This window comes from Microtus pennsylvanicus, chromosome 19, assembly GCF_037038515.1.
Source record: "Microtus pennsylvanicus isolate mMicPen1 chromosome 19, mMicPen1.hap1, whole genome shotgun sequence".
NCBI lineage: Eukaryota > Metazoa > Chordata > Mammalia > Rodentia > Cricetidae > Microtus > Microtus pennsylvanicus.
The window spans coordinates 32,269,858-32,294,979 of record NC_134597.1 but is presented as its reverse complement, the minus strand read 5'-3'; the positions used below and the strand labels follow the sequence as shown (position 1 = coordinate 32,294,979).

At 42.4% G+C, this 25,122-nt stretch overlaps 1 protein-coding gene across 6 annotated transcripts in view; it reads left to right on the top strand.

Moving 5' to 3' along the window:
* The window catches only part of Hipk2 (homeodomain interacting protein kinase 2), a 180,430-nt gene that overhangs the window by 25,425 nt on the left and 129,883 nt on the right, over window positions 1-25,122 (top strand). For 3 of the 6 annotated variants that reach the window (XM_075953485.1, XM_075953481.1, XM_075953480.1), the window contains exon 1: window positions 22,229-22,279. The exons of 2 other annotated variants lie outside the window; for them this stretch is intronic. In XM_075953485.1, the coding sequence (XP_075809600.1) occupies window positions 22,252-22,279 (28 nt within the window). In that variant the 5' untranslated portion in view covers window positions 22,229-22,251. Of the gene's footprint in view, window positions 1-22,228; window positions 22,280-25,122 lie in introns of those variants that run through there. One more of the 6 variants, XM_075953484.1, reaches the window with a different exon arrangement.

Genomic DNA, 25,122 nt, shown 5'->3' with positions numbered 1-25,122 from the left:
GCAAATTAAAAACCTGAATGTCTTTTTTTCATAGTGTTTTTATTGGAAATTCAAGATATAGCATCAAAATGTACCTCAGCAAATTTCCTATCTTCTGGAACTTGAAAAATTAAAGGTCTGAATACAATCTTTGGTCTTCTATTGATGGTGGTCCATGCACTAGGACCCCACTTCATCTGCAAGATTGCTTCATGTCTGTCACACAATCTTCACTAGAACTGGAGAATATGTGTCTATGCACAAGCATATGAGAATGTATGTGAGAGATGATTTAAAACGAGGTTCCATTGCCCACCATGCTACTTGCTAGCTCACTGATTGAGTCTAGGAATCGACCTGGTATGGTTGACATCTCTAGGAATTAAGGCCTCTATTTGAAACACTCACAGAGGAGAGTTCTATTTTTGTAAATAGGATAATTGGGTGGAAAACTGTGCTAATGTCTATCTTTAACCACTCCTGGGGACGAAGTCTAACTGTTAAAACCATGGAGCCATAACTAAGATGCCTCGTTGCCATCTCTATACAGGCCAAGTATTTAAAAGGAGTACAGAAGTCAAAAGCCAGACTGTCGGGTTGAGCAAGGATGAGAATGAAAGGCAGGTGAGTCGGGATGGCAGGCGTCTAGCTGCTGTGACTGTTACTGGGTAAGAGGCACGGAAGAAGGTTCAGCAAATGTCAGAGGAGACAATGGTTGTATCCTGACAGAGTACCTACTTAATCTAAATGAGTTTTTGATGACCTTCTGTCCTTGTGAGGGTTTTGGGATGACCAATGCAAGCACAGCGTGGACCATTATAGAGCATAGGTGGAAGAGAGAGAGGCAGAATTAGTGGAAAGGGACTTCTTGCTGTGCCCAGGCACCATTCCTTCGCTGCCCTCCTTTGAGAATGTCAGGAAATGGGCAGGTCTGTGGCTTTCCAGTCAGAGACTTGGTTCTAGGCTCTAAGCCCGTTTCTTCATTCACAACATTGGACAAAACGATGTTTGCCCAATATCTTTCTTCTGATAAGTGTCAAAGAAGATTAAAACTAGGCTTTTTCCCCCCCACCTAAAGCCCATTGGTCTTTCCTGTTACCTGCCAACATCATTCTCCTTTTCCTTATGATACATCTGTGCCATATGCGTCAGAGAAGATACACAGGATTTCAAGAGAAACAAGCATTCCTTTAACCCCTTTCAGCTGAAGTTTGCATATGGGCTATATCTAGGAAGCAGTGATTCAGACAGCCGGCAGGGTGTTCAGCATCCCCACAGCAGATGAAAAGCTGAAGTCACAACTCTTTCTCACCATGTCCTCATTAGAAGCTTACTGCATAAGTAGTGCCTGGTGCTTACAGTACTGGTGGTTGACTTCTGTCTTTGTGACCTCGTTGGATGAGCTCAGGCAGTAATTTACATTAGGACTGTGGCAAGCTCTATATGCCTCAGGAGGCATGTCTCCCACTGTTTGTTTCATTTACCTGCTTAGAGACTATCCCTGATCCATAAGATGGACATGGACAGACTCACGAAGACTGTGACTGTGACTGTTAGTTGTGACAGTTTTTCTTTCTCTTTTATTCAAGTCCAGGTTTTGGTTTTGGTTTTTGGACCTTGTTTAATCTACTATAATAGGCTTGAGTTTGCTTGATGTATAATGGAAATAGGCTTGTGTGGCATAAGCTTCTGCCTGGGGTCACCACCTGCTCCCACAAAGCTGAGTAGCCAATAATTCCATACAGTTCTTTTCATATTAATAGAATAATGGAAGGCAGATGGTGTGCCAGGAGGAACGCTTTTCTTTTAGGCTTTGAGGGCCTGTTATGGGGCAAATTGCTGAAGTTCTGACTCCCTGCACTGCAGATTGTGGCCTTATTTGGAAATATGGTGTTTCAGATACAATTGTGTTAAGATGAAGTCACACTAAAGTAGGATAAGCTTCTAATCCAGTATGACTTGTGTCCTCATAAAGGGAGAGATTTGGGCACTGACACACCCATAGGGAAAATGTCACATGAACATTAAGGCAGAGATTGGGGCAATAAGTCTATTCACCAAGGAACACCAAATATTTTAGAGAGAGAGAGAGAGAGAGAGAGAGAGAGAGAGAGAGAGAGAGAGAGCGCACTAGCACAATATCCCTGACAGCCCCAAAAGGAACAGTCCTGCCAACACCTTGATCTTGAACTTTTACCCTCTACATCTATGAGGCAGTAAAACTTGTTGCTCAAGGCACCCAGTTCTTAGTACTGTTTGTGCAGCCTTTGCAGACTAATACCAGATCCCTGGAGAAATAGTAATTTGAAAACTCCAGAAGAGAAAAGAGAGCCCCTGATGTGCCCTGATTAAAGTTTCCACTGCAGCATGGGAGTTTGGATGTAGGACTGAGGGTTCAGGAAGTAGAAAGGAGTAACCCAGACTAACAGACCAGCTTCTGAAGAATGCAAGTGCTTGTTATGTGAGGACATTGCTCTGGGGTGACCTTTTACCTCATTACAGAAAGCAGTATTGTTCATTAGAGATGGAAATATATTTTCTTCAAGACCACAAGGAACAGAGATTTTTAAGTGGGCAAATGAATGAATGAAAGCATAGACAGCTCTTGCTTTGTAGCCTTGGCTGGCTTTTGAACTTGAAATTTCTTCCCTGCCTCAGCTTCTAGGATTACAGGTGTTTGCTACTATACCTGGCTTGCTTTGTTTTGTTTTGTTTTTTAATTGGCCATCTATAGTTTAAATGTTACCATCTGGAACACTAACATGTAACAGAACTTTCTCCAGTGATACTAGAATTCTGGATTGACACTTTCTTATACAGTAGCCACTTACCATCAAAGTGCTTAGAAATAATGTAGCTAGTGGAGCCAAGGAAATAAAAGTTTCATTTTATTTAATTTAAGAATAACCAGTGATGGCTAATGGCTACTGTCTTAGGTGTTTCAAATCTAAAACATACAAATAGCTATGGCATAAAGCCAGGGAGAACCAGGGTGCCTGGACCCTTTGTGGAGTCCTTGGGAAGGTCACCTAGACTCACCCTTGCCTGACATGTGTGCAGAGTTGCCCTTGGGTACAGGAGATGGTGGGAGTGAAAGGAGACAACACAAGCAAAGTTTTTCAATGCTTTACTAAAACAATATTTAATATGGGGCTTTGCTGTTCCTTCTCCAAGTCCAAGTTGTCTTAGGCCAGTTTAGTACTTCACAGAGAGATGAAGTAAAGTGGCAGACTGGAGAAGGGAGGGGCTAAGTGTGTGGTGCAGGTAGACAGAGCTGTTTCTTTTCAGGGTTTGTGTGCCAGCTCCTGATGTGCTTTGAGGGGTCGCTGGTGTCAGTGTGTTAGGAAGGTGGGGAAATGCAACTGGACCACTTCTCAGCAGGTTCCTGTAGTGTCTGTGCCCTGAGGTGGTGTTGAACTGAAACTCATCTGGGACTGCTTTTCTCTCTCCCCTACTCCCACTCCCACCCCCCAGCCCATAAGTTCAGGATGCTGCTGCATAGACTGCATGTGGAATATTTCAGAATCTAAAATGGAACCCCAACTGGGCATCATTAAATGCAGTTTCACACTGAAAAAGAATGAATCCTTGTGACTGTTCTGGCCATCTTGGACAAATGACTGTTGTCATTGTATCTCTGCTGGCTTTGGCTCAATGCCCAGTATAATTTAAAAATTGCTTCTTTTTCCTGCCCTACATAGTTATCATTCTGATCTAGATAGAAACAAATAACTCCTCAAGTCTTAAATTTTCTCTGAACTCTGAGACCAGCTAGAGTACCATTTGAAAATGCTGTGTATCTGAGAGGGACCTGCTCTTCTTGGGCCCCACCCCATATGGCAGAGTGGATTCTAGGCAACAGAGAGATGGCTTGGAAGGAGCACCAGAGGAGATGGTATTCAGCCAGAACCACTGGGTCTTGGGCCGGGCAGAAGTTTTAGTTTTTAGAAGAGGTTAGAAAGGGAGAAGAGGGTGAAGAGAAACTGCTTTCAAGTTTAGCAGCTTTGGTCCTGGACACTTATGCTTGGGGGACCTGGGAGACATCAATACATAACGATAGCTGAGAGTAGGTAGTGCTTATCTAGTTACTGCTTGCAGTGTGCCAGGAGGGTTCCGAGCATGCTGCTTTACATGCATCAGTCTACCTATGTACAAATTCTCTCTTCTCCAAGAATTTATCAGCTCATTGCAGACAGATTAAACAAATCAACAAAAGACATGAAGTGATGCCAAGTAATATACAGTGAGTAGTGTTAAAAGGCACAAAGAGAAAGCCCTGAGTCCCAAGTGTCCAGGGGATGCTCTGAAAGATGTGTGACCAGTGGAGCCCATGTTTGCCTCAAATGGTCATAGGACAGTGAGTATCCAACCTGTCATGACTGGACCAAGTTTTTGGTCACAGGTTTTTCTCACTTGAATGTAGGTATTTGAGTGAAGTAGCCATCACAGATGGAGAGTTCAAAGGGACCACACAGAAATAATGAATAATTCACAGGTGCAGTTGGCAGCCTTGGTGTCTCCATGTGCCTTTCTGTCTCATCAGGATACACACAGAGGGCAGCCCCAACCCCATCTGCTCTGTGCTCCCGGGCTTGAGCTGAGCTTTAATAACTTTGCTGTCACCTGCTTACATGAGATCATTCATCTCTTCTATGTTTAAATAGTTCTGGCTAGGACTTGCAGGGTCTTGCTTGATTGTCTACAGGATTGACTTCTGGGTAGAATGAGCATTTATTGTATGTACAGGACTCTGACTGTAGTGAATGGGTACTGAGATAGGTAGGTGTCAAAGGGCCTCAGACTAAATAGTAGTTGGGGTGGAAGGGGCCAGATGAGGAAGGTAGTAAGCCTACGCATTCAACTTGGGCCTTTGGAGAGTGAAGGAAGTGACTGGGGAAGGGAAAATGACAGGAAGAGCAGGCTTGTGGAATGAGAGCATGGGGACTTTGTGCTTGATTTGGAACTTTTGAAGTTTGAGATGTGACATCCCATGGTAACAATAGGCAGATAGTAAAAACAAAACAAAACAAAACAAAACAAAAAACAAATCTAAACAAAAACTCCAGCTCTGAGTCCTCCAGTTTTTCCTCCCAGTCTATCTTAAGTGGTTCTCCATTGTAAGTGCTTCCCCAGCAAATCTCAAGTCCCCAACAAATCTGGAGGGAGATTTTTCCTCTGTCTCCTTGGCCTTTGCTGTGGCACTTGAATGTTAAATCTAAAACCCCCTGTTTCTACTAAATAGTTAAAATGCTCTGAGGGATCCTTGGAACAGTTGCACCCTGGTGGGACTTTTCAGAGCACTCCTGGGGTTGGAAGAAGAATTTTGGGTAACTACAGAGCAGTACAGCTATAACCGCCTGAGTGATCTTCTAGTGGAGGCCTGGAGACAAGGCTGGCCCATTTGAAGGCTGGGAATGCCTGGTGAGTAGTGTGCACTATTCAGTGAACTCTGGCTACTTTGTAATTCTTGGCTAACTGCAGAGAGCCATACAGCTGCTCATCTGCTGTGACATGAGAAGGGGTGTGCCTACCAGTCTCGCTAGTTGGGTTGGGCCAGTCAGTTCAGTGATCTCTTTACTTATTCATCTGGAAAATTAAGGAATTTGGCAAGGATGTCCTTTAATGTGACTTCTAATGCTAGCATTTTATATTGCTCAGTGATCTTTTGTTTAGGGAGTAATCTTTTTTTCCAGCAAGTCATTCCATAGTAGCTTATTATTTTGGCAAGAAGCAGCATGGTTAGCTAAATGGAATGTGGCCTCAGGAGTTGGCAAAGCTAGTTTAAATTCACCCTGTCTGTCCGTCAATCTGTCTATAATGTTGCTCCATTGTGGCCCTTGGCAATTAGCAGTTCCTCATCGATTCTCAAGTTTCCTCATGTGTAAAATGGGTGATGACCTGAATTTCAGGATTATTGGAGATAATGTGTACCAGGCACTATAGCAATTTCTCCTTATCCACAGAGGACCCAGGATTTCAAGACCAATAGATGCCTGTAACTGTAGACAGCTCTGAATTTACACATGATGATGCTTTTCCTACATGTATGCTATTATAATAAGTGTTCATCAGTAAAAACTAATAATAAAATAATCCTCACAACGTATTTTCGTATGTATCAGTGTTCTTTTGATTTTCATTACCAAGTGATATTTTGTACTATAGCTGTTCCACATGTTGTTTGTTTGTCCAGTTGTTTCTCCTTTGGGACTTTTATGTGTAATTCTGCTTTAAATGTTTTTGTGTACAAATTTTTGTGTGGACATAATGTTTTCAAATTTCTTAGCATCTCATTGTGTTTGGGTTATATTTACCTAATGACTAATGATGGTATATATATGCTTTAGTAATTTTCATGTCTTCTTTGTAGAAATAGATAATACATTTTTGTTTTGTTTTTTTGAGACAGGATTTTTCTGTGTAGCTCTAACTGTTTGGAACTCGCTCTATAGACCAGGCTGGCCTTGAACTCACAGAGATCCACTTGCCTCTGCCTCCCAAGTCCTGGGATTAAAGTTGTGTGCCACCACCAGCAGGCTATTTTACATTCTTTACTCATTAAGAAATTTGGGTATTTGTCCTTCTGTTGTTGAGCTGTAAAAGTTCTGTGTATGTGGTGGATAGTCTGCAACAGATCCTCAGTCTGTGTTTGCCCCTCATCTCAGCTTTCTCACAGAGATCTGTAAGCTTCTAGGTGACTTCTAGGACTAATTTTCCTGATTCTGAATCATCTTAAACCTTCACCTTATATACTGTCCAAGGCAAACTCATAGCAGCAAGATAACTGGATTCTAGAGATGCTAACTGGCTGAATCCATTTAGGACTGCTACTAGACTCAGTTTCTACATGGAGGGGTTACAGGGCAAGTGTACAGCTTTCTGTTGTTGTTGCAACTGTGCCAGAGAGTCCTCCATCCTGTGCTGTGGACATCTAGATATTAGGGATAGGGATTACAAAGGATTGTGTATTTAGGGACAATGACTTTTGTCCTTTGTCGCTACAGAGATGAGTAATGTGTTTTCCGAGAATGATCTGGCAATTTTAAATCACATACAGAAACAACTCAAGGAAAATCATGTGCCTGTTTTATTAAGAAGAGAGTTGTTTGGGAAGGTCTCGAAGCTGCTGTCCCACTGTGTGCTCTCTGCCTTGTGTCCCTTTGGCTTTAGTCCCCTCACCTTCTCTAACAGGCACAGCCTCCCCTTTTTGCCAGTGTGGATTTGGTTATCTCTCCATGTCCAGATGGGTGTTGCATTCTCCTGGAAAATTCCCTTGACTTCTGTGGCTAGGACCCCTTCACAGCTGCTAGGGGAAGGGGCCTGTGGTAATGCAAAGACTGGCAGGTCATCCTAGGCTGTGTTCCTGAGAGCCTTCTCTATCACTTTGAGACGGTGTAGAGCTGTGAAGCCACAACCCCAAACCAAACACTTGGTTTTAATCATGGACTTGATTGAGTATAGACAGATGTTATTGACTCCTCCTATCAAGTTAGTCAAGGTAGTTTAAATTCTTCTGAGTGCCTGGGAGATGCGTGTTGGAAGACAAGGCCAGCCCAACTGCCTTTGGTTGTGCTTACCTTTAAGGTGGGAGAATACCTATGACTATGCGAGGCCATCCCAAGAAAGGCAGTCGGTAGATTACCTTGGCATCTCTGAACATTTTGACCTTGCTTCTACTTGGCTGTTGTCTTAGAAAAACCTCCAGAATGTTGCTGACTAATTAGAATGCTGTTACTTTGTAGAAACTAGAAGATGGCATTGGACTATTTAATCCAAATCCATTATTTTCCGATCTTTTCTCTCATAAAAAGTATTAAATATTTGGGTATATTTAAAAGTGTGTCTTTGATAAACAAATTTGGGCCATGGGATATATTTGCACTGCTCTCTTGGTGATTCACAGTGAGACAACAATATTAACAGCTCTATGAAGTTCTGCAGTAAAGGCAGGAGCTTAATTTTATTTAGTCTGGTATTTCAGAAACTATTTGATCCCAGTTCCTTTCACCCCTCCCCCATAAGTATTAATACCCTACAGGATACTAAGCACACTGTGGAAACTCTCCTTTACACACAAGGAAACTATGCTATGTTTGGAAATATTAAGTGACTTGTTTAAAGTCAACATAAAGTCAAACTTGAAACTACATTTCTTAACTCTTACTCTGTTGCTTATTCTACAGATTATTGCCATCATGTTTGAATATATAGTCATTATGTTTGAATAAGGGAATAGGTTTTGTTTGTTATGTTTCCAGATAGTACCTCATTTATCCCAGGCTGTTCTTGAACTTCTTATCTTCCCATATTAGTCTCCTAAGTGCTAGGATCTCAGGATTGAGCCAGCTAAATTATTTTTTAAAAATGTCTTCATTTATAGTGTTAATAATACACACAGGAATTAGAGTGAGATTGTGAATCATTTGAAGCCTTTCCCTGTCCTTTTGCCAGCTTATGACTTTGGGCAGGTAGGCCTGCTGGTATCCCTGAATCTGTTCCTTCTACAGAGACTGATGGCAAGGACAACCTCCCAGGGGTGCTGTGAGGATTGGATCAGAGAGTATCTGTAAAGATCATAACTGCATTCTTTGTTTCCTCTGACTTTCTTCATCACATCAGGGCTGAGCTCAGTAACCTGCGACTTGAAAAGCTGAGCATAATGCAGATGTTAAAAGCTGGTAAAGGTAGTTGTAGTAGGTGCGTATTGCATGGTATTGAAGCGAATGCACACCAGATAGTATGACTGCCTAGGGAAATGCAGAGCTGTACTAAGCGGCTAGCTACTCATGGGATTGGCGGTAACATAGAAGGGATGACGGGGCAGAGCGAATTATCTGGGGCCAGCTGAACAGCTAGCAGTATATGGTGGGACAAATTCCAGCTCACAAGACACCTTCCTTTTCCTTTACCACCACAGGTGAAAATGTGCTTGAGATGTCAGGGTGCCTTTGGAACAGAATTTAAAAGCAGGCCTGCTAATCAAGTCTGTCCTGAGGAGAGTGGGCTGAAGGACAAATGGAGCATTGCAGAAGAGCAGGGCAGTGCGGGCACAGTAGTGGGGCCCGGTACAGCGACTCCGCGGAAGCTGAGTGTTTCTTGGGTAGATACCCGAAAGGTGCTCGCCGATGCACAGGTCCTTGCCCTCTCTCCTGTTGGAAGGATGTCTTTCTTACCTCACCATCCTGGCCCACCCAGTTTGTCTAGCTCCAGCATTTGCTTACTGCCAGCTCAGAGAGGACCCAGGCCCAACACTGAATCATCTGGTACTGGTGGTGGACTTGGCCTCTCCCTTGGTTACCAGACCATATGGGTACAGTTTCTTCATTCACTCTGGAATATACCAGTCTTCCTGACACTTGCCTTGGATCACTGTGTTTCTGCTTTCTCCTGCCCCTCATCCCTCTGTCTTTCTCTCTTTCTAGTTTCTCAGCAGGCACTCTTAGGAGTATTATCCAGAGTAAGGGTAAATAGCTCTACCAAGGTCCTGACCAGTGGCTTATGATGGGACAGTGAGAACATGCCAATTTGCATCCTGCTGCAGCTGCTCCTTACCCAGAGCACCTCTTCAGCTGGCAGCCTGGTGCATATTGTGTCAGCCTTGACTGCCATGCCAGGTGCTGGCAGGCTCTTGGAATGATACAGGCTAGATGTGCTGCTGACACCAACTGCCTCACAGCTTCTTTTGCTCATTTACCTTGAGGTGAACAAACCCTGACTCCTGCTCTGAACTTAGACTGTCTTTTATAATGTCAGGAGGACAGCTGTTTCTGTGGAATTGCTTTCCGTGTGTCTTGTCTGGAAGCATGTATGTTGGGACTCTTGGAGAGTTCAGAAGGCTAATTTAGAAAACAGGTAGCGGTTCCTCGAAAGGCTAACCATAGAGTTCTCTCGTGACCCAGCAACTCCACTCCTGTACAGATAAATGTTAAGAAGAATGAAAACATTTGTCCACACAGACTTGGGCTTCAGCTTATTGCAGCAGTGTGCATTACAGTCAGAAAGCACAAGCATCAGCTAGATGTCCATCACTGAGGAGTGGAGAAACAAACTGTGCCGTAGCTAGCCCGTGGACTCTCATTTGTCAGTAAGCGAGAATCAGATGCTGACATGTGCATGGAGGAATTTGAAAAACTTCTAAGTAAAAGAAAGAAGACAACAAAGCCCACAAGTTGTATAATTCCATTTATACCAAATGTCTTCAATTGGCAAGTCCACAGAGCAGGAAGTGGATCTGTGGTTGTCAGAGCCTGTGGGAAGGGGAGATGGGAAGTGACTGCTAATGGATGTGGGGTTGCTGTTCAGAGTGTGATGAAAATGTTTTAGGATTAGTGATGACAGCCACATAGCTCTATTCGAAACCACTAAACTGAATATTTTAAGAGGGTAAGGTGTGTCCTAGAAGGAGCAAGCATTGATTCTGTCCCCTGTAAAGAGGAGCCAGGTGGAAAAACAATATGGGGATGTGGAGGTACAGTGGGGGAGGAGGAGCATGGAAGGTTCTCTCTGACCCATGGTGTTTGTTCAGTTCTTGGTGCCAATCCCTGCCTGTAGCTAAGTTTCAGTGGGACCCTGCTAGGTTACAGTGGCTAATGAATAAATGACAATCAAATATTTTGTTTGGAAATAACTTCAAACAACAGAAAGATTATAGGAGCCTGGCTGCCTGTCACCTGGCCATTGTCATTTGACCTTTGATTGGCAGCTTGCTTTCTTGCAGTCAGGGAAAGAAGCAGTCCCAGCAGTTTTCTACCATGACTTGGGTAGTGAGCTAGGAAAATAAGCACCTGCAGAAATAGTTTTCCACTCCGGAACTAACTGACATGGAAAAGGTTCTGGCATCTTCCTGGAGTTTTAAGGAATGAATACTATGGGAAATAGATTCCTGGGCTGCCGACCTTTCCCTTTGAAATTCCTTACCCCAGTTTTTAGGATTTTGTGGAGTAAAGGCTTGGAAATAAGACATCAGCATGCATATTCTTTCCTCTTTTCTCTATTTCTCTTTAGTGCATTCTCATACCTATTCCCACCTTTTGTTTTGATTTAGCAATTTTTAGAAAAGAAACTATTTAACAAGGTAAGGGTCACTGAAGAAATCAGCCAGACTTCCGCATGAACCATTTCATTTGAGTCAGGGCAGAAAGGGAAAAGGGTTTCCTTAGGGAGAGTAAGAATGGAGCCTATAACTTCATTTGTACCTAAGTAAAAAGAATGGAAGGGCTTGGCTGACAGGTACAGGACCCCAGAGCAAGCTTGGGAGAACCACTTGGGTACTGTACAAGACAGCACTGACATTTCAACTTGCCTTTAAGGAGTTAGCTCTGTGCATTTGCCTCCTCTGTATCCACTGTCAGTTGGAACACAGACTTGTATGTCTTTCTTTATATTATGGGCAGCAGAGGCACCTGGAATGGCACGTTGTTTTGATTCTTCCTGTGGGACTTGTTGCTGTGTGTTTCCCCTTCAGGACCATTGTCCCCCTTAAATCCTGCCCCCACCTAGGGACTTGGTGTTATGTCCCTTTCTTATTGTCTCCCGGCTTTGACTTGAGAACATGGTCATCAGAACTCCTGGGGCCAGGATGAAAGCTGATTTAGTTTCCAGTCAGCTTTGGCCTTGGAAAATGAGGGCAGACTGGATGGAAGCTTGACCAGAAGTGTATGTCCTCTGCAGTCTGCTGCCCATGTTCCCCCAGGGAGGGACCTCAGTTAACTGGACACTGTTGTGCCTCATTTCTTTGTGGTGGCAGCATAGAGTGCCTTTGTTCAGCCTGGCACCTGAACTCCAGGACATGCCCTCCCCTCTTCTTCCAGCTGCTTCGCCTGAAGTGGCCATGTGAGCCTGGGTCTTCTCCAGCCTGCTCTCTCCTGCCGTCAGTCTCAAGGCTGTAGACAGGTCCGCACTCTCCTATCTCTGGTTAGGCCTTACCTTTCTGGGGCATCATCTTTCTTTTAAAATATGTGTATGAGTGGTTTGTCTACATGTGTGTCTGTGCATGCCTGCTGCCTATAGAGGTCAGAAGAGGTCAGCAGAATTGCCAGTGTGAGCTGCCATATCAGTGCTAGGAATCAAACCCAGGGCCTCTGAAAAGCAACCAGTGTTCCTGATGTTGAGCCCTCTCCAGCCCCTGAGCACCATCTTTCATACAGACTCTAACATCCTCACACACAGACACCTCCAGATGCTAACAGCCATCAAGCTTTAACTATATACACCCATTTCCCATTCAGAGATCCTACTCCCTTCTCTACCATATCCTTTATGCTTCCAGAATAGAATGAAACCAGGTGCGAAAGACCTTTCTCACTCAGACACTAGCCTGTCTCTCCAAATCCATCTTCTGCTGTCCTAGCAAGAGCTCAGCTATGGTCAGCATCTGCATCCTTCCCTGTATTCCCTGTAGATGTTTGGTCCTGCGCCATCTCATCTCAGTTTTATACTGCAAACCATCCCTGGTCCTATGGAAGATAGGTAACTCAAAATCTTAAATAAAAATAGATCCAATCTGTTCTCTCACCACAAGGCGAGGTCCCTAGCCTTGATGCTTCAGCTCCCCTTGGGCCGCTCTCTACTGTATCCCACCCACCACTGGACACCCACCACTAGGAGTGCTTCTTCCTCTGAGTCAGTGACATCTGATTGGAGAGCTGCCGTCTGTGGTCGGTTATCTTTTCTGGTCTTGCCCGACAGTGTGCTTGTCTTTGTAAAAACAAGCAGTACTTTTGTTCCACATTGCTTGCACATCATAGGCTCTCAGCAGATAGTTTTGGCTTTTTCACCATAGCCTATAGAATCCTTAGTTTAGCAAATTTGACCACAAATTCTAGGATTGTTTGATTTTGAAAGTCTGGATCAAGCTAATTTATCTTCTAAAAGGCAGGTTAGTTGTTCAGCCTGGATCATTTAAAGTAAGATAATCTTAATATCCAACCAAGAGGGCACCCTCCATAGTTCAAGGCCTTTTCTGGAATCTCAGGAGAACAGAAGGTGTTCATTGAGCACAAGGTTAAGCAAAAGGCATATGTCTAAGCAGAATATCTGCTGTAGAGGAAATGTTTGTCTTTAAAGAACCTGAGTAAGATTTCTAAAACCCAATACCCTCAGATCCTTTATCAGTGGGAAATCAGACTCTTACTTCTAGATGTCACCACGACCACTGTCAGTTATCCTTATAAGACCTTTATTTTGGTATGTTTCATATATTGGGGTTGCCAATTTATGGATATTCCCATTAATTACACCTTAGGTTGGTAATCTGGAGTCAGAAATCAGATGATTTGTTAAATCCTGAATCTGTAGATTTTTAAGGCTTCATTCCCTTAAGATCTGTAAGTCTTTACAACATAATACTCCTACTAGGGAAAGGAAAAATGCCCATGTCTCAAAATCCTGTATCCAAGATTCTGTATAATTTAGTAGTTCAGAGTAGTATTTGTTCAGTTTTCAATGAATCAGTGGTACTCTGGGTGTGTAAGCAACACTATTTTTAAAGCTATTGCTGACTTCAGTGATAAAGAGGGTACAGAATGTGCTTTGCTGGACTTGAGAGCATACCGTGAGTAATATCCATTACTACCATGATGTCAGAACTTGAATATTCTTCACCAAAAAGATAACCATTGCATCAGGGTGCTGAGGAATGCAACTGGAGCAGGGTGAGAAGGCCCAAACACCAGCACATGATAAAACAGACAGTCCCCCAGGGGACTCAGGCCTGTCAGCAGCAGTGCCCACTCCCTGTGGCCAGTTTGGAAAATAGCTTCTTGTTTAGTCACCAGAAGCTGATTTGCCTCAAAGTTTCCAGGCCAAACTGAAGGCATTTTTAAAGGCAATCCTGTACCTTCCACTTGTTCAGATAACTACTAGATGGTAATTGGTGTGTGTATACTTGAAGTCACTAACATGACCGTGCCATTCCATTATTTACGCCTTAACCTTGTTGAAGCATTCTTACATTAAAATAAGGAAGAAAGGGATTAAACTACCTAGAAGTTTTAAAGTCATCCTGACAAACGTGTGCTCTAGTTTTGATGGGTAAGCATCTTGTGCATCAAGACATAATCACATTCATACGTAATGGCAACATTGAGGAAAATTACAGTGCTGGTTAAGATGGGTTTGATATGTAGAGGCAACAGACTGTTCACATGCATGCTCTGTCTTGGGTCACTGGTCTTCGCTTCCTTCAGCCCTCCTTCAGTTGCTCAAGCCACACAGCCTCTCCTCCCTGGATCAGGGCTGCTTGCATATAAGTAAAGAGGACAAAATTGTCACACTGGCTTCTAAGTTCTGGACCAGAAGCAATGCTTCTCACTCACTTTTTTGCTGGTTTAAGGCTTAAGGCTTCATTTAGTGCCAACCCTAACTCTTATATTGTGTGACTTGAGTTGGTTGAGTTCTAGCAGGGGATTTCTGAGTGGAAGGCTCAAGAAAAGTTACTAAGATTCAGGGGAAAAATCCAAACATTCATATTTTTCTAAGACTTTTCTATTTTGTGCTTTTAGTAGGCATTAACAGAGGACATAAAATTTAGAAAGATAAATACTGCCTATCTCAGGAGTGGGTATTTATTTTTTTCCCTAAAGTATGTCATCAGAAAAGTTGAGATCAGTTTATATGATAGATACAAACCTGCCGTGTGCACATCACACATAGAATCCAGGTCTCACTGGTGACCATGAATAATGCTCTTGAGAACCATAAAAGAAACACAAAATTTATGAAAGGAAATTAAGTAAATAAACTTTGAACCTAAAACTTGTATGTTCTTCAAGTCGCGCTGCCCTCCTCAGTATCTTGTGGACTAACCCTACCTTCCTTCAGGAACAGTACTGGAGGGAAGGAACACTTACTTGTACACTTCCTCCAACACATGTCTCTTCCCATCTCATTGTCTCTGTTTCTGTTGCCCACTCATTAAACACAGCATGCTGCACCCCTCACCTTTGCCAGGCATGGCGCTGTGTATTGTGAGCACCAGTTTTTAGTGCATCATACCCTCATGTGTTAGATAACCACAGTAAGCTGGCCAACCTCCCTCTCCTCATTTTTTTGCTGTCCACCTTCTTGAGTTTACTGTGTGCCAGAGTTGTACACACAGAAAATATATACACTTGTTTAACCCACACAGAACCCTTGTGACAAACTGTAATTACCCCCACTTTCTAGACGAAGCAATTGAAGTACCAAGAGCTTAAGTGGCCTACTGTGCTCATACGGGTAGAACTGCTTTTGACAACTCAAAAATGATCTAAAACAAGCCCTTGGAGCCCAGAGCACAGATCAATTGGAGTTTGCTGATATTGCCAACAGCCATCCTGTCTTCCACATTAGTACACATGAACGCCATCAGACATCTCAGCCATGACCTGAGAGGAAGATACCAGTGGTAGGGACCTGTGTGAAAGTAGGCACCTCTGCCAGCAAATGGAGCTGCTGAGTAATAATTTCAGGGGTTAGGTTCAATAACAGCAACTCATAGTATTATAATGTCCTTGCAAAAGACCACGGAAACTACTTCAATTTGCACATTGAGCATGGACTTCTGGATATATGATTAAGGGACCCCAACTGACTTCCATATCCACACACACACATACAAATCCACACACATTACTACACATTGCATTATTGCACTTAATAATTTCCAAGGTGCATGGCAATGTTTCTTTATTATTCTGAGTGTGTTCCTGAAATGGGGGTTCTTATTTTCTCACCCTTTCTTTTGTTTTTCTCCTTCCCTAACTCTTTCTCTCTATCTTCCTCATTCCTGCTCATCTTCCTTTCAGTCACAGCACAGAGGTGACACTTCCTCTGCTTCCCCAAAGGAGCCTGTAACTGAGCTTAGTCAGTTGAAAGCAGCTAAGGGGAATGGCAGAGTTCTCCAGAGAATAAAAACTGGGAGGTAGAGCTGCTGTAGCAAATAGGGTTGTCACATAAAGCAGCAAGGGTGGCAGGTTGTCATTCTCAGACGGAAGGTAAAATGAGAGACAGCTCAGGGGAAAAGGGTCCAGTGTGTTTCCCATCAGACTCACTGTGCCTAAGCAGCAGCTTGCACACAGTTCTGTGAGCAGTTAGCAGGCAGCATCTGAGAAAGGGTTCAGAGACGCAAGTGGAAGTGAGGCCAAGAGGCAGCAAGCAGGTATAGCACTAACAGCAGCAAATTCTGTGTTCTGGTTCCCTTTTCTACGATAGCAGGAAGCTGAGGTTGGGAAAGGTGAGGTGGTGTTGCTGATGTCTATGTCCTAGGTCTCCCCAGTTAGGACAAAGTGAATTTTCATGTGGCTTCATGTTGCTCAAAATCAGACCTTAGTCATGGTGCACTGGCATATTTTCATCAAGGAGGAGTTGTTGAGCATCCTGACAGGAATGGGATTGAGAATGGGAGGAAGGCTGTGGATGCCTCTACAGCTCTTCAGTCTATAGGTAACAAATACAGGCTGTGAGGCCATGAGGACAAGTTGCATTTGGCAGCTTTCAATAGCTAAGTATTGAATAGTGTCTTTTCAATAGCTAAAAATATTTTGTCATAGTTTGAGTGTAGGCATGTTTTTTTTTTTTCTATGAAATACACCCTGAATTGTGATAGTTTATTTGGTTCAGAGCTACTGTAACAAAGTAGCACAAACCAGGTGCCTGAGAACCACAGAAACCAAAGCTTCTGCAGTTCTGAAGCCAGAGGTGGGAAATAAAGGTGTCAACAAGTAGAACTCCTTTTCTTCTCTTCCTTCTGGGCCTGCAGTCTTTGGTGTATCTTGGTTTGCGGCTTCATTCAGTTTCTGTCTGTGTCATTTTGTGGAATTTCCTCCTCTTGTAAGGGCACCAGTTAGGACTCACCTGATTACCTCATCTTAATTTGACTACACCTGTAAATACCCTATTTCCAAAGAAGGCCATATTCATAGATAGCTGCTTGGGGCTGAGAGTTCTATATACCCTTTTCATCAACAGGTCGTAATGGAAAGAATTTCTCATAGTGTAAGACCCCACATGGGAATGGTAAACGAGATTTCCAGCTCTGTCTCTGAGTGTCAGATTTTCTGGATAAACTTAAAAAGACAACTCAGCAGTGGACTGGGCATGGAATAAGCAAGCATCTGGGGATATCTGATTTTCTTCACAAGGGAAATAAGAGCCGACTAGTTTATGAGTCTTAGTTTATGCTTTATAAGACATTTCTTTTTTTTTTTTGGGTTTTTTTTTTTGGTTTTTTTTTTTTGTTTTTTTTTTTTTTTTTGGTTTTTCAAGACAAGGTTTCTCTGTAGCTTTGGAGCCTGTCCTGGAACTAGCTCTTGTAGACCAGGCTGGCCTCGAACTCACAGAGATCCGCCTGCCTCTGCCTCCTGAGTGCTGGGATTAAAGGCGTGCGCCACCACCGCCCCTATAAGACATTTCTAAGGGATAGCATAATTCATGTGAGGCTTACTCACCAGCCGACTACTGAGCCTCCTCAGTGACTGCTACAAGTCTGGCGTGTTGAGGTGGTCACTAGGGACTGAGAGCTGCTGGCACACAGAGGACAGTACACCACCTGCAAGTGGCAGGGAGGGTTGAAGAGGTCAGGGAGGAAGACAGGTGACTCAGCACCTGAAAGGAGCCCACTGCGAGTCTGATCATTCTCATTTAGAACATCCTGGGGCCAGTCTGTCTGGAGTTTGGGGGCCAGTACTTAAATGGGTTTCATCTGTTTTGAGGTCAGAGCTGTAGTTACTCTTTTTTTTTTTCACAGTTTGTGAGTGTTTGCTGTTTTTGTTTTTTTGTTTGTTTGTTTGATTGATTGATAGGTTAGCTTTTTGAGATCCTTGCTTAGAAATAAAATACAAGACTAGAAAAAAATTACTAACCTTTGGATAAAAAGGACAATTTAGGTAACAGGTGAGAATTCATTAACATTGGGCTCATTATCATTAACACCAAAGTGGGCATGAGGCGAGATCCTCCCAGCCTCAACCTACTCCACACTCAGCTATAGCAGCTGTGCTTTTGAGGTTCTTTATGCAGGTGGCTTCAGACTTATTCCACATATTCAGATTCACAACCCCAAACCTCATTTGGATGCTATTAACCTGTCTTTTGCAATTGTCTTTGATACCCAAGTGACTGCAGTGCTTTCTTCACACGCACAGATAGCATCTTTGTATGGCCTTTTCCAGAAGCACAGTGACAAACTAAGTTTGCAGAACTTAGTTTGGTATAACTACTTTACTCTTACTTGTTTCCATATGTGTGACTGAAATATACTTGCAGGTTATTTAAGGCAGGATTTAGGGAAAGTACAAAATGAAACATCTTACCTCAAAGGAAAAAAAGCAAAGGGTGTATATCATGACATCCTGACAAAATTATACTTAAGTAAAATGCTTCTGGTCTTCTTAAACTTACTGTTACAGTATGAATTGTGTGCTCCCATATTCATACAAAGACTTCATGACCCTCAGGACTTGTTTAGAGAGAGAACTTTACAGGATTGTCATGTTGAAGTGGCTGTGTTATGGTGGACGTAAATTCGGTATGGCAGGTGTCCTTTCAGAGGGGAAAACTAAACACAGATACACACAGGGAAGACACTGAAGAGACACAGGGAGAAGATGGCTATCTAAAAGCCAAGGAAAGAGGCTTGGAACACCTCATTTACTCCCTGGTCTCCAGAACCGTGAGATGCCTCTTTGTCATCAGCCGTTCAGCAGCCTACCGTAGTGCTTGGTTAAAAAGCTGTAGCTGGCGAATCTGCCTATGTTCAGCAGTTATTGGCTTTCTGTTTGTTGGCTAGGCTTGGTGATCCATGCCTGTAGTTCTAGGAAACTGAGGAAAGGGAATTTCGAGTTTTAGGTTATTCTGGGCTACATAGTGAGACCCTGTCTCAAGCAAAACATACTATTTATTATTCTTGGGATTTGTTTGTTTTTAAATGAGTCTCCATTATTTCAACTCTGGTTTTAAAAGTATTTTGGAGTTGTTTTTTACCAGCTTGTTTTCTCTGTTGCTACCTATTTATTGTAGAAACTGAAAAGCGTGTGTATCTTATCAGCAGTCATTCTTTACTTCAGCATCAGATTGGGTGTACTGCTGGGGATGTATCATTAGTATTTGTGGGGTTGGGCATGGAATCTGGGTCTTGCACATGGTAGCTGCCTTCCTAGGCCTTGCCGCATTGAGAGTATTCAGATTGCTTGCAAACACCAACACTGTAGAGATAATCGTCCTAGACTATAGGTACTAATCCACTGTATGGAAGTGCTGGCTTGGATTGACACTGACTTTATGCAAGTCCAATACAGGGGAGTTGTAAGAGGTCACTAAAGAGAGACTTGGAGTTGTGGGCAAGGTTGACAACTTTCAGAAAGAGAAGAGAGTTTGAACACTGACAAGGGCTGACTTTGACAAATAGTGAACAGTAGGTAGGTAAATGTATAAGAAATTTTCAAATAGCAGGGAAAAGATGTTTTCTGAATTAAACACAGTTTATGGTAAAATTTGAAGAAACACAACTTCCAAATCAGGAGCAGAAGGAGAGAGAGCACGAGCAAGGAACTCAGGACCGCGAGGGGTGCACCCACACACTGAGACAATGGGGATGTTCTATCGGGAACTCACTAAGGCCAGCTGGCCTGGGTCTGAAAAAGCATGGGATAAAACCGGACTCGCTGAACATAGCGGACAATGAGGACTACTGAGAACACAAGAAAAATGGCAATGGGTTTTGATCCTACTGCACGCACTGGCTTTGTGGGAGCCTAGGCTGTTTGGATGTTCACCTTACTAGACCTGAAAGGAGGTGGGAGGTCCTTGGACTCCCCACAGGGCAGGGAACCCTGACTGCTGCTCTTCGGGGTGATGAGAGAGGGGGAGTTGATTGGGGGAGGGGGAGGGAAATGGGAGGCGGTGGCGGGGAGGAGACAGAAATCTTTAATAAATAAAAATTAGATAGACATAAAAAATTATTTTTAAAAGATTTCTTTTAACATATAATGTATTTTGTTCATATTTTTTCTGTCCCTCATCTCTTCCCAGATCCTGCCCACCTCCCTTCTCTTGACCTTTTGTCTTTCAAAAAAAAGTATATATTTTCTATTAAAAAAAAAGAAACACAACTTATGACAGATGATATAAAAGGCTTTGAAAGTTCTTAAGAGAATTATATTTCTTGGAAAAGCAAGGGGTATATGTGATGTGTCTGTTTGTCTTCCCAGGAGGATATTCCTTCTTTTTCCTCTGGTCTCTGGGGGAAGGAGAACTGTTGGCACGCTCTCAGGCAGACCTCACCACTCCTCCTCTTTTCTCGTTCTCCTGGACCAATCCCCTAATTGTGTTTATTCTCACCTCACACTTGGCGTTTCCCATGGCTCGTGAGTCCTCCTCATACTGTTTGACTACTATCTGTGCCCTCCAAAGATTACCTTATTTACCATCTGCTCAACTTTCTACATTGGTTCTCCTGAGAAACAGCTTTACTCATATGAATTCCATTTTCTTCAAGGTATCAACCTCTTGCCCATTCTCTCACTTGGGTTTTGTCTTGATTCATATAGTAAGTAGCCGTTTGTTGTTCCGGACACCTAACAAGAACCTTTTCTGAGTACAGCCCCCTAGCTGGGCTGGACTCTTACAGTCAGCAGTGACTCTCAATGTCTTTAACAGAAGAGCCTTTCCTTGCAGTTTCTATCTTTTAGATGTTTGCCTACATTCTGTCCTTGAATATTTTGGACCTATCCAAAATATTCAATATTGTTTTTGGCTTATCTATGAATAAGGTTAGGGCCACCTTGCCCTCTTCTCCTTATGGTTAATCCTGTGCCTACTCAGCCCGTCCTATCGGTTTCCATTCTCTTTTCAAAATGATTTATCTTCATTTAAGAGTCAACCTGGGACTGGAGATGACTTAGTTGGTAAAGTGCCCACTGCATAAGCATGAGAACCGGTGTTCTCTAGGAAGCTGAGCAGACGCATGTAATCCCAGCACTGGGAAAGTGGAGACAGGAGGCTCCCTAAAGCTTGCTGGCCAGCCAGTCTAGTTGAATTAGGTATGCTCTGGGTCTAGTGAGAAACCTTGTTCACAAAAGTAAAGTGCAGAGCACTCGGGAGGCAGAGGCAGGCGGATCTGTGAGTTCGAGGCCAGCCTGGTCTACAAGAGCTAGTTCCAGGCCAGGAACCAAAAAGCTATGGAGAAACCCTGTCTCGAAAAATCCAAAAAAAAAAAAAAAAAAGAGGAAGATACCTAACATTAGCTGCTGGCCTATACATACACAGACACACCTCTCACTCCCTAAACACACACAAGCACATGCACAAACACACTCACACCAAACTTTGCACAAAAGTACTAGCTACTGCTTGTCAAACACCAGCAACCCCTGACACTAACTTCACCTTGATCAAGCAATTCTTTTTTCCATGTGTTAGTAGGAGTAATGATTGTACATTCCAACATAGATATCCTGTCAGTGCTTGGCATTCAACTTGTTGAAAACTCATTCTATCCTCTTCTTCCCAAGAAAAATGTTTGACACCACGTTCCGCCTCGCCTGCTGCCACCTGTGGACCCACTTCTGTGCATCTCTCAGATGCATTTGATTCCTCTCCATCCTTTGCCCGGATGTTCCGAAACCTGTCACTGTCTTACTATTTTTTTCTCTGTGAAGCCCTATATTTTTGCTGCTTACTTTCTGTTTTCTCAGATAGTTCCTTAGTTCAGATCCTCGTATCTTCACCTCTGGGCTCTTGTGACAGCCTTCCTGTTTGCCATGCAACCTCTCCAGGTCACTTAGTCTAAGTCTTCTTACTCAAGACCAGTGTTCTGGCCGCTGTTCCATTGTACATTAAAAAGGAGATGATTGCCTCTTAAAAGAGATAAATTTTTTAAAAAATAATTTTAATGCATTTCTCAGTTGTTATCCTGACCAGAGGAGACAGAAGTAATAGAAGCCATGGTCATTGTTGTGCGTGTCTGCCATGGTTGATGTAGTCAGCTATGTCTTGAAGTTTTGATCTGTGTTCTCTTTTTTGTGACTTTTATCTGTCCATGGTTGCTATTCTGCCTGGCCTCATGCTTCTAATCTAAGAACCTAACAAATGAAGCAGAAGCTTGAGTAATGACATGAATTTGAGACCCAGGCAGACCTCAGTTCCAAACTCAACCCTGCAGTAGCAAATTGACTTTGGGCAACTTATGTCATCTCCCTAAAACGTATCTACCCATTTGTTTAGTAGGGGAAATGCACGCTCCTGCACAGTCCTGAGGAATAAGCACCCGGAGTGCAGAAAAGAGCAAGGGAGGTCATGAAAGTTAAAAGAGTCAATGCCAAAGGTGGGTCAGGGGACAGCTGGGACATCACACCAGCTTCAAATGGCTAGAATTATTTCTAGAATATTGGAGTTACTAGAATTAGGTAAACAGGCAGTTGGTGTGCACAATGTCTACTAGAGGTTAATTATTGCCTTAGCGTTTGTTAATATATTACTGATATGCAAATGGGCTTCCGTTGTTTCCAAACAAAGCGGAAGCTTCCTGAGGACAGAGACAACAGTGCTGGTTACTCCCCATTGTGAGACTGGAATTACACCCTCCTAGTAGGATCTGGAAGGCCAGCCTCACCTTTCAAAAGGTCATTGATCTTTTTAGTCACAGCTCATCTCTTATAAAATCTTGTGTGACTATAACCGGGGTGAATCCTGCTCTCAACTATGCTGTTTACCTTGGCAGTTGTTTATGTTGGCTACAATTGCCAGTTGTCCTTTTAAATTGGCATCGGACTTAACGAAGCTATGAGATTTTAAAGCTCCTTTAGGACAGTGGTGATACCCCCCTCATGCACTCAAATGGGATCCTTACTTTGTACTGCTCTCCAAATCATAGGGAAATGCCTACCTCTGCCTCCTGAGTGTCTAAAGGCATGTGCTACCATGCCCAGCTAATGGTGATGCCATAGATGGTTTTTGTGCTTTCATTCTAATTCATGCTGGTCTTTTTATATAGAGGACCTGTAATACACATCTGATGAATGATTTATTCTATTTCTCAAATGCTCAGTGCTGCAGCAATAGTATTTCTATTGTCATTATAAAAACATAAGATTCTTTAGAGCTTGTGGTTAATTCTACACTACTCTCGTAGAATTGTATCATTTATTTAACATTATACAACTAGTGGATAAACACCTTCTGATTGAACATTATATAAAAGCCCCAAAGATATTTAGTACACACTGTTTTGAAAATCTGTCATTTAGAAACAGGCTAACCTGAAATTGCCTCACATTCTTTTAAAATACAGACTTGACACACAGAATAATTGCTACAATTTTATGAATATTCTGTATATCAATGAAGAATTTTTTCTAATACTTTTCAACCCTCGGGAGGCATTAAATCATCACAAGTTTATCAAGGGTTATACAAATTTACCCTACTGTAGGGGTTTAAAACTTTCCATTTAGATATATATTTCTTTTGGGAGGAAGGGTTTGAGATGGGGTTTCTCTGACTGGTCTCAAACTCAGAGAGTGCCCTGCCTCTGCCTCCCAAGTGCCGAGATTAAAGGCATGCTCCACCAAACCCGACTGTGTGTGTGTGTGTATTTCTAACACTGATTTATTTTAACTTATTCCATATCTTATGTACAAAATGTGATGTAAAAGACAGGGTATTTTGTTAAGTATGGGAATTAATCCTTTGAGTTCTGTATTTGTAGGAAAACAAAATAACATTGTAGCTTCTATCAGAAGCTCATTATTCAGTCAATGTATGCCCAAAGGTTTTAAGAAGTGAGGAAGTTGGTACCTCTTACAGTGATCTGGACTCTACTCTTTAACTATAACTGGATTCTGAGTGGCAGTCTATTTTACATCTGCCAGGCCTAAATTAAACCTTAAATACTGATAAAATGATGCCTTTTTTTACTTATAATTCCTTCTCTTGAGCTTTGCTAAGTTCAGTGAAATTAATTCAATGAAAAAAATTAATCATATAGTCGAGCCTTCATTCATCCTTGTAGTTTCGCCAGAGTCTGATCTTCCAGTAGATAATTTGGGGTGGTGAAATGGAAAGGAAATGTACTCATATGTGAAGCAACTTTCCAGTTCATCCAATTGTGAAATAAAAAGTTATGAAGAAATGAAGCAAATATGTTAGGAAAAATACACTAAATGACACAATCTTCCAAAAAAAATGTTGTTTTAAAAAATAATGGGTTAAAAACTCAAGATCATGAAGGAACTTACCTTTTCTTGTAGTTTGTTTTGTTTTTGTTGGTTTTTGTTTTTGTAAATGAAAAAAGTTAGGTGGGCATGATGACAAATACCTGTAATCCTAGCATTGGCGGTCAAGGCAAATGTTCCTACTTGAAGCTAGAGCCTGGACTGCATAGGAAGATCCTGTCTCAAAATGCCAGAAAAAGGTTGAGTATAACTCTGGAAAAAAAAGAATTTCTCTTTGAACCTTGAAGATTAAGAAAAACAAAGAGCCACACAGAGTTATGTAGGCTTGAAAGTCAGATCACAGTCTGATTTTGCTCCCTATTCTAAGAGCCTATACCATCCTCTGACTTGATAGTTTTCAACTTTGTGAGAATGAGATTGTGTGGGACATGTGTAAATGGGGTGAGCATGCCATGCTAACCAGGCTGTCTCAGGCAAAGGTGCTCACTCACCCTGCCTCAAAGACACCCCTCCTAGAGTCAGGTGTGGCATGGGTATTTGGTAATTTAAAACCTGGAGAATACTGCGTGGTTTTAAATAGGGGTTGAAATTGAGTGGGATAGCAGTGTGTGGATGGATATACATGGCATCCATATAAAGGCCAGTGCTACAAGGCAAATGCTTTGAAAAATAGTATTTTGAAATACAGACTTTTACATGTTTTTGATGTAAAGTGGGCGTTTTGGATGGAGGGAAGCTAAAAAAGAATAGTTACTTTTCATCATTTAAACATACAAGCTATCAAAACACATTCTAAACTTGTGTGACCTGGGTTTGCTTCACATATGAGGCAGTCGTTTTTGTATTGATAAGGAATGACTTAAAATGATGCACTTTTAATTCTGTTGTGACTTTTTAATCAGACTTATAGGCACTTCTTTTTATTTGTCATGCAGCAAAGAATTTATTGTGTGATATAAGTTGACTTAATTTGTAGCCAGTTTGTAAATAAATC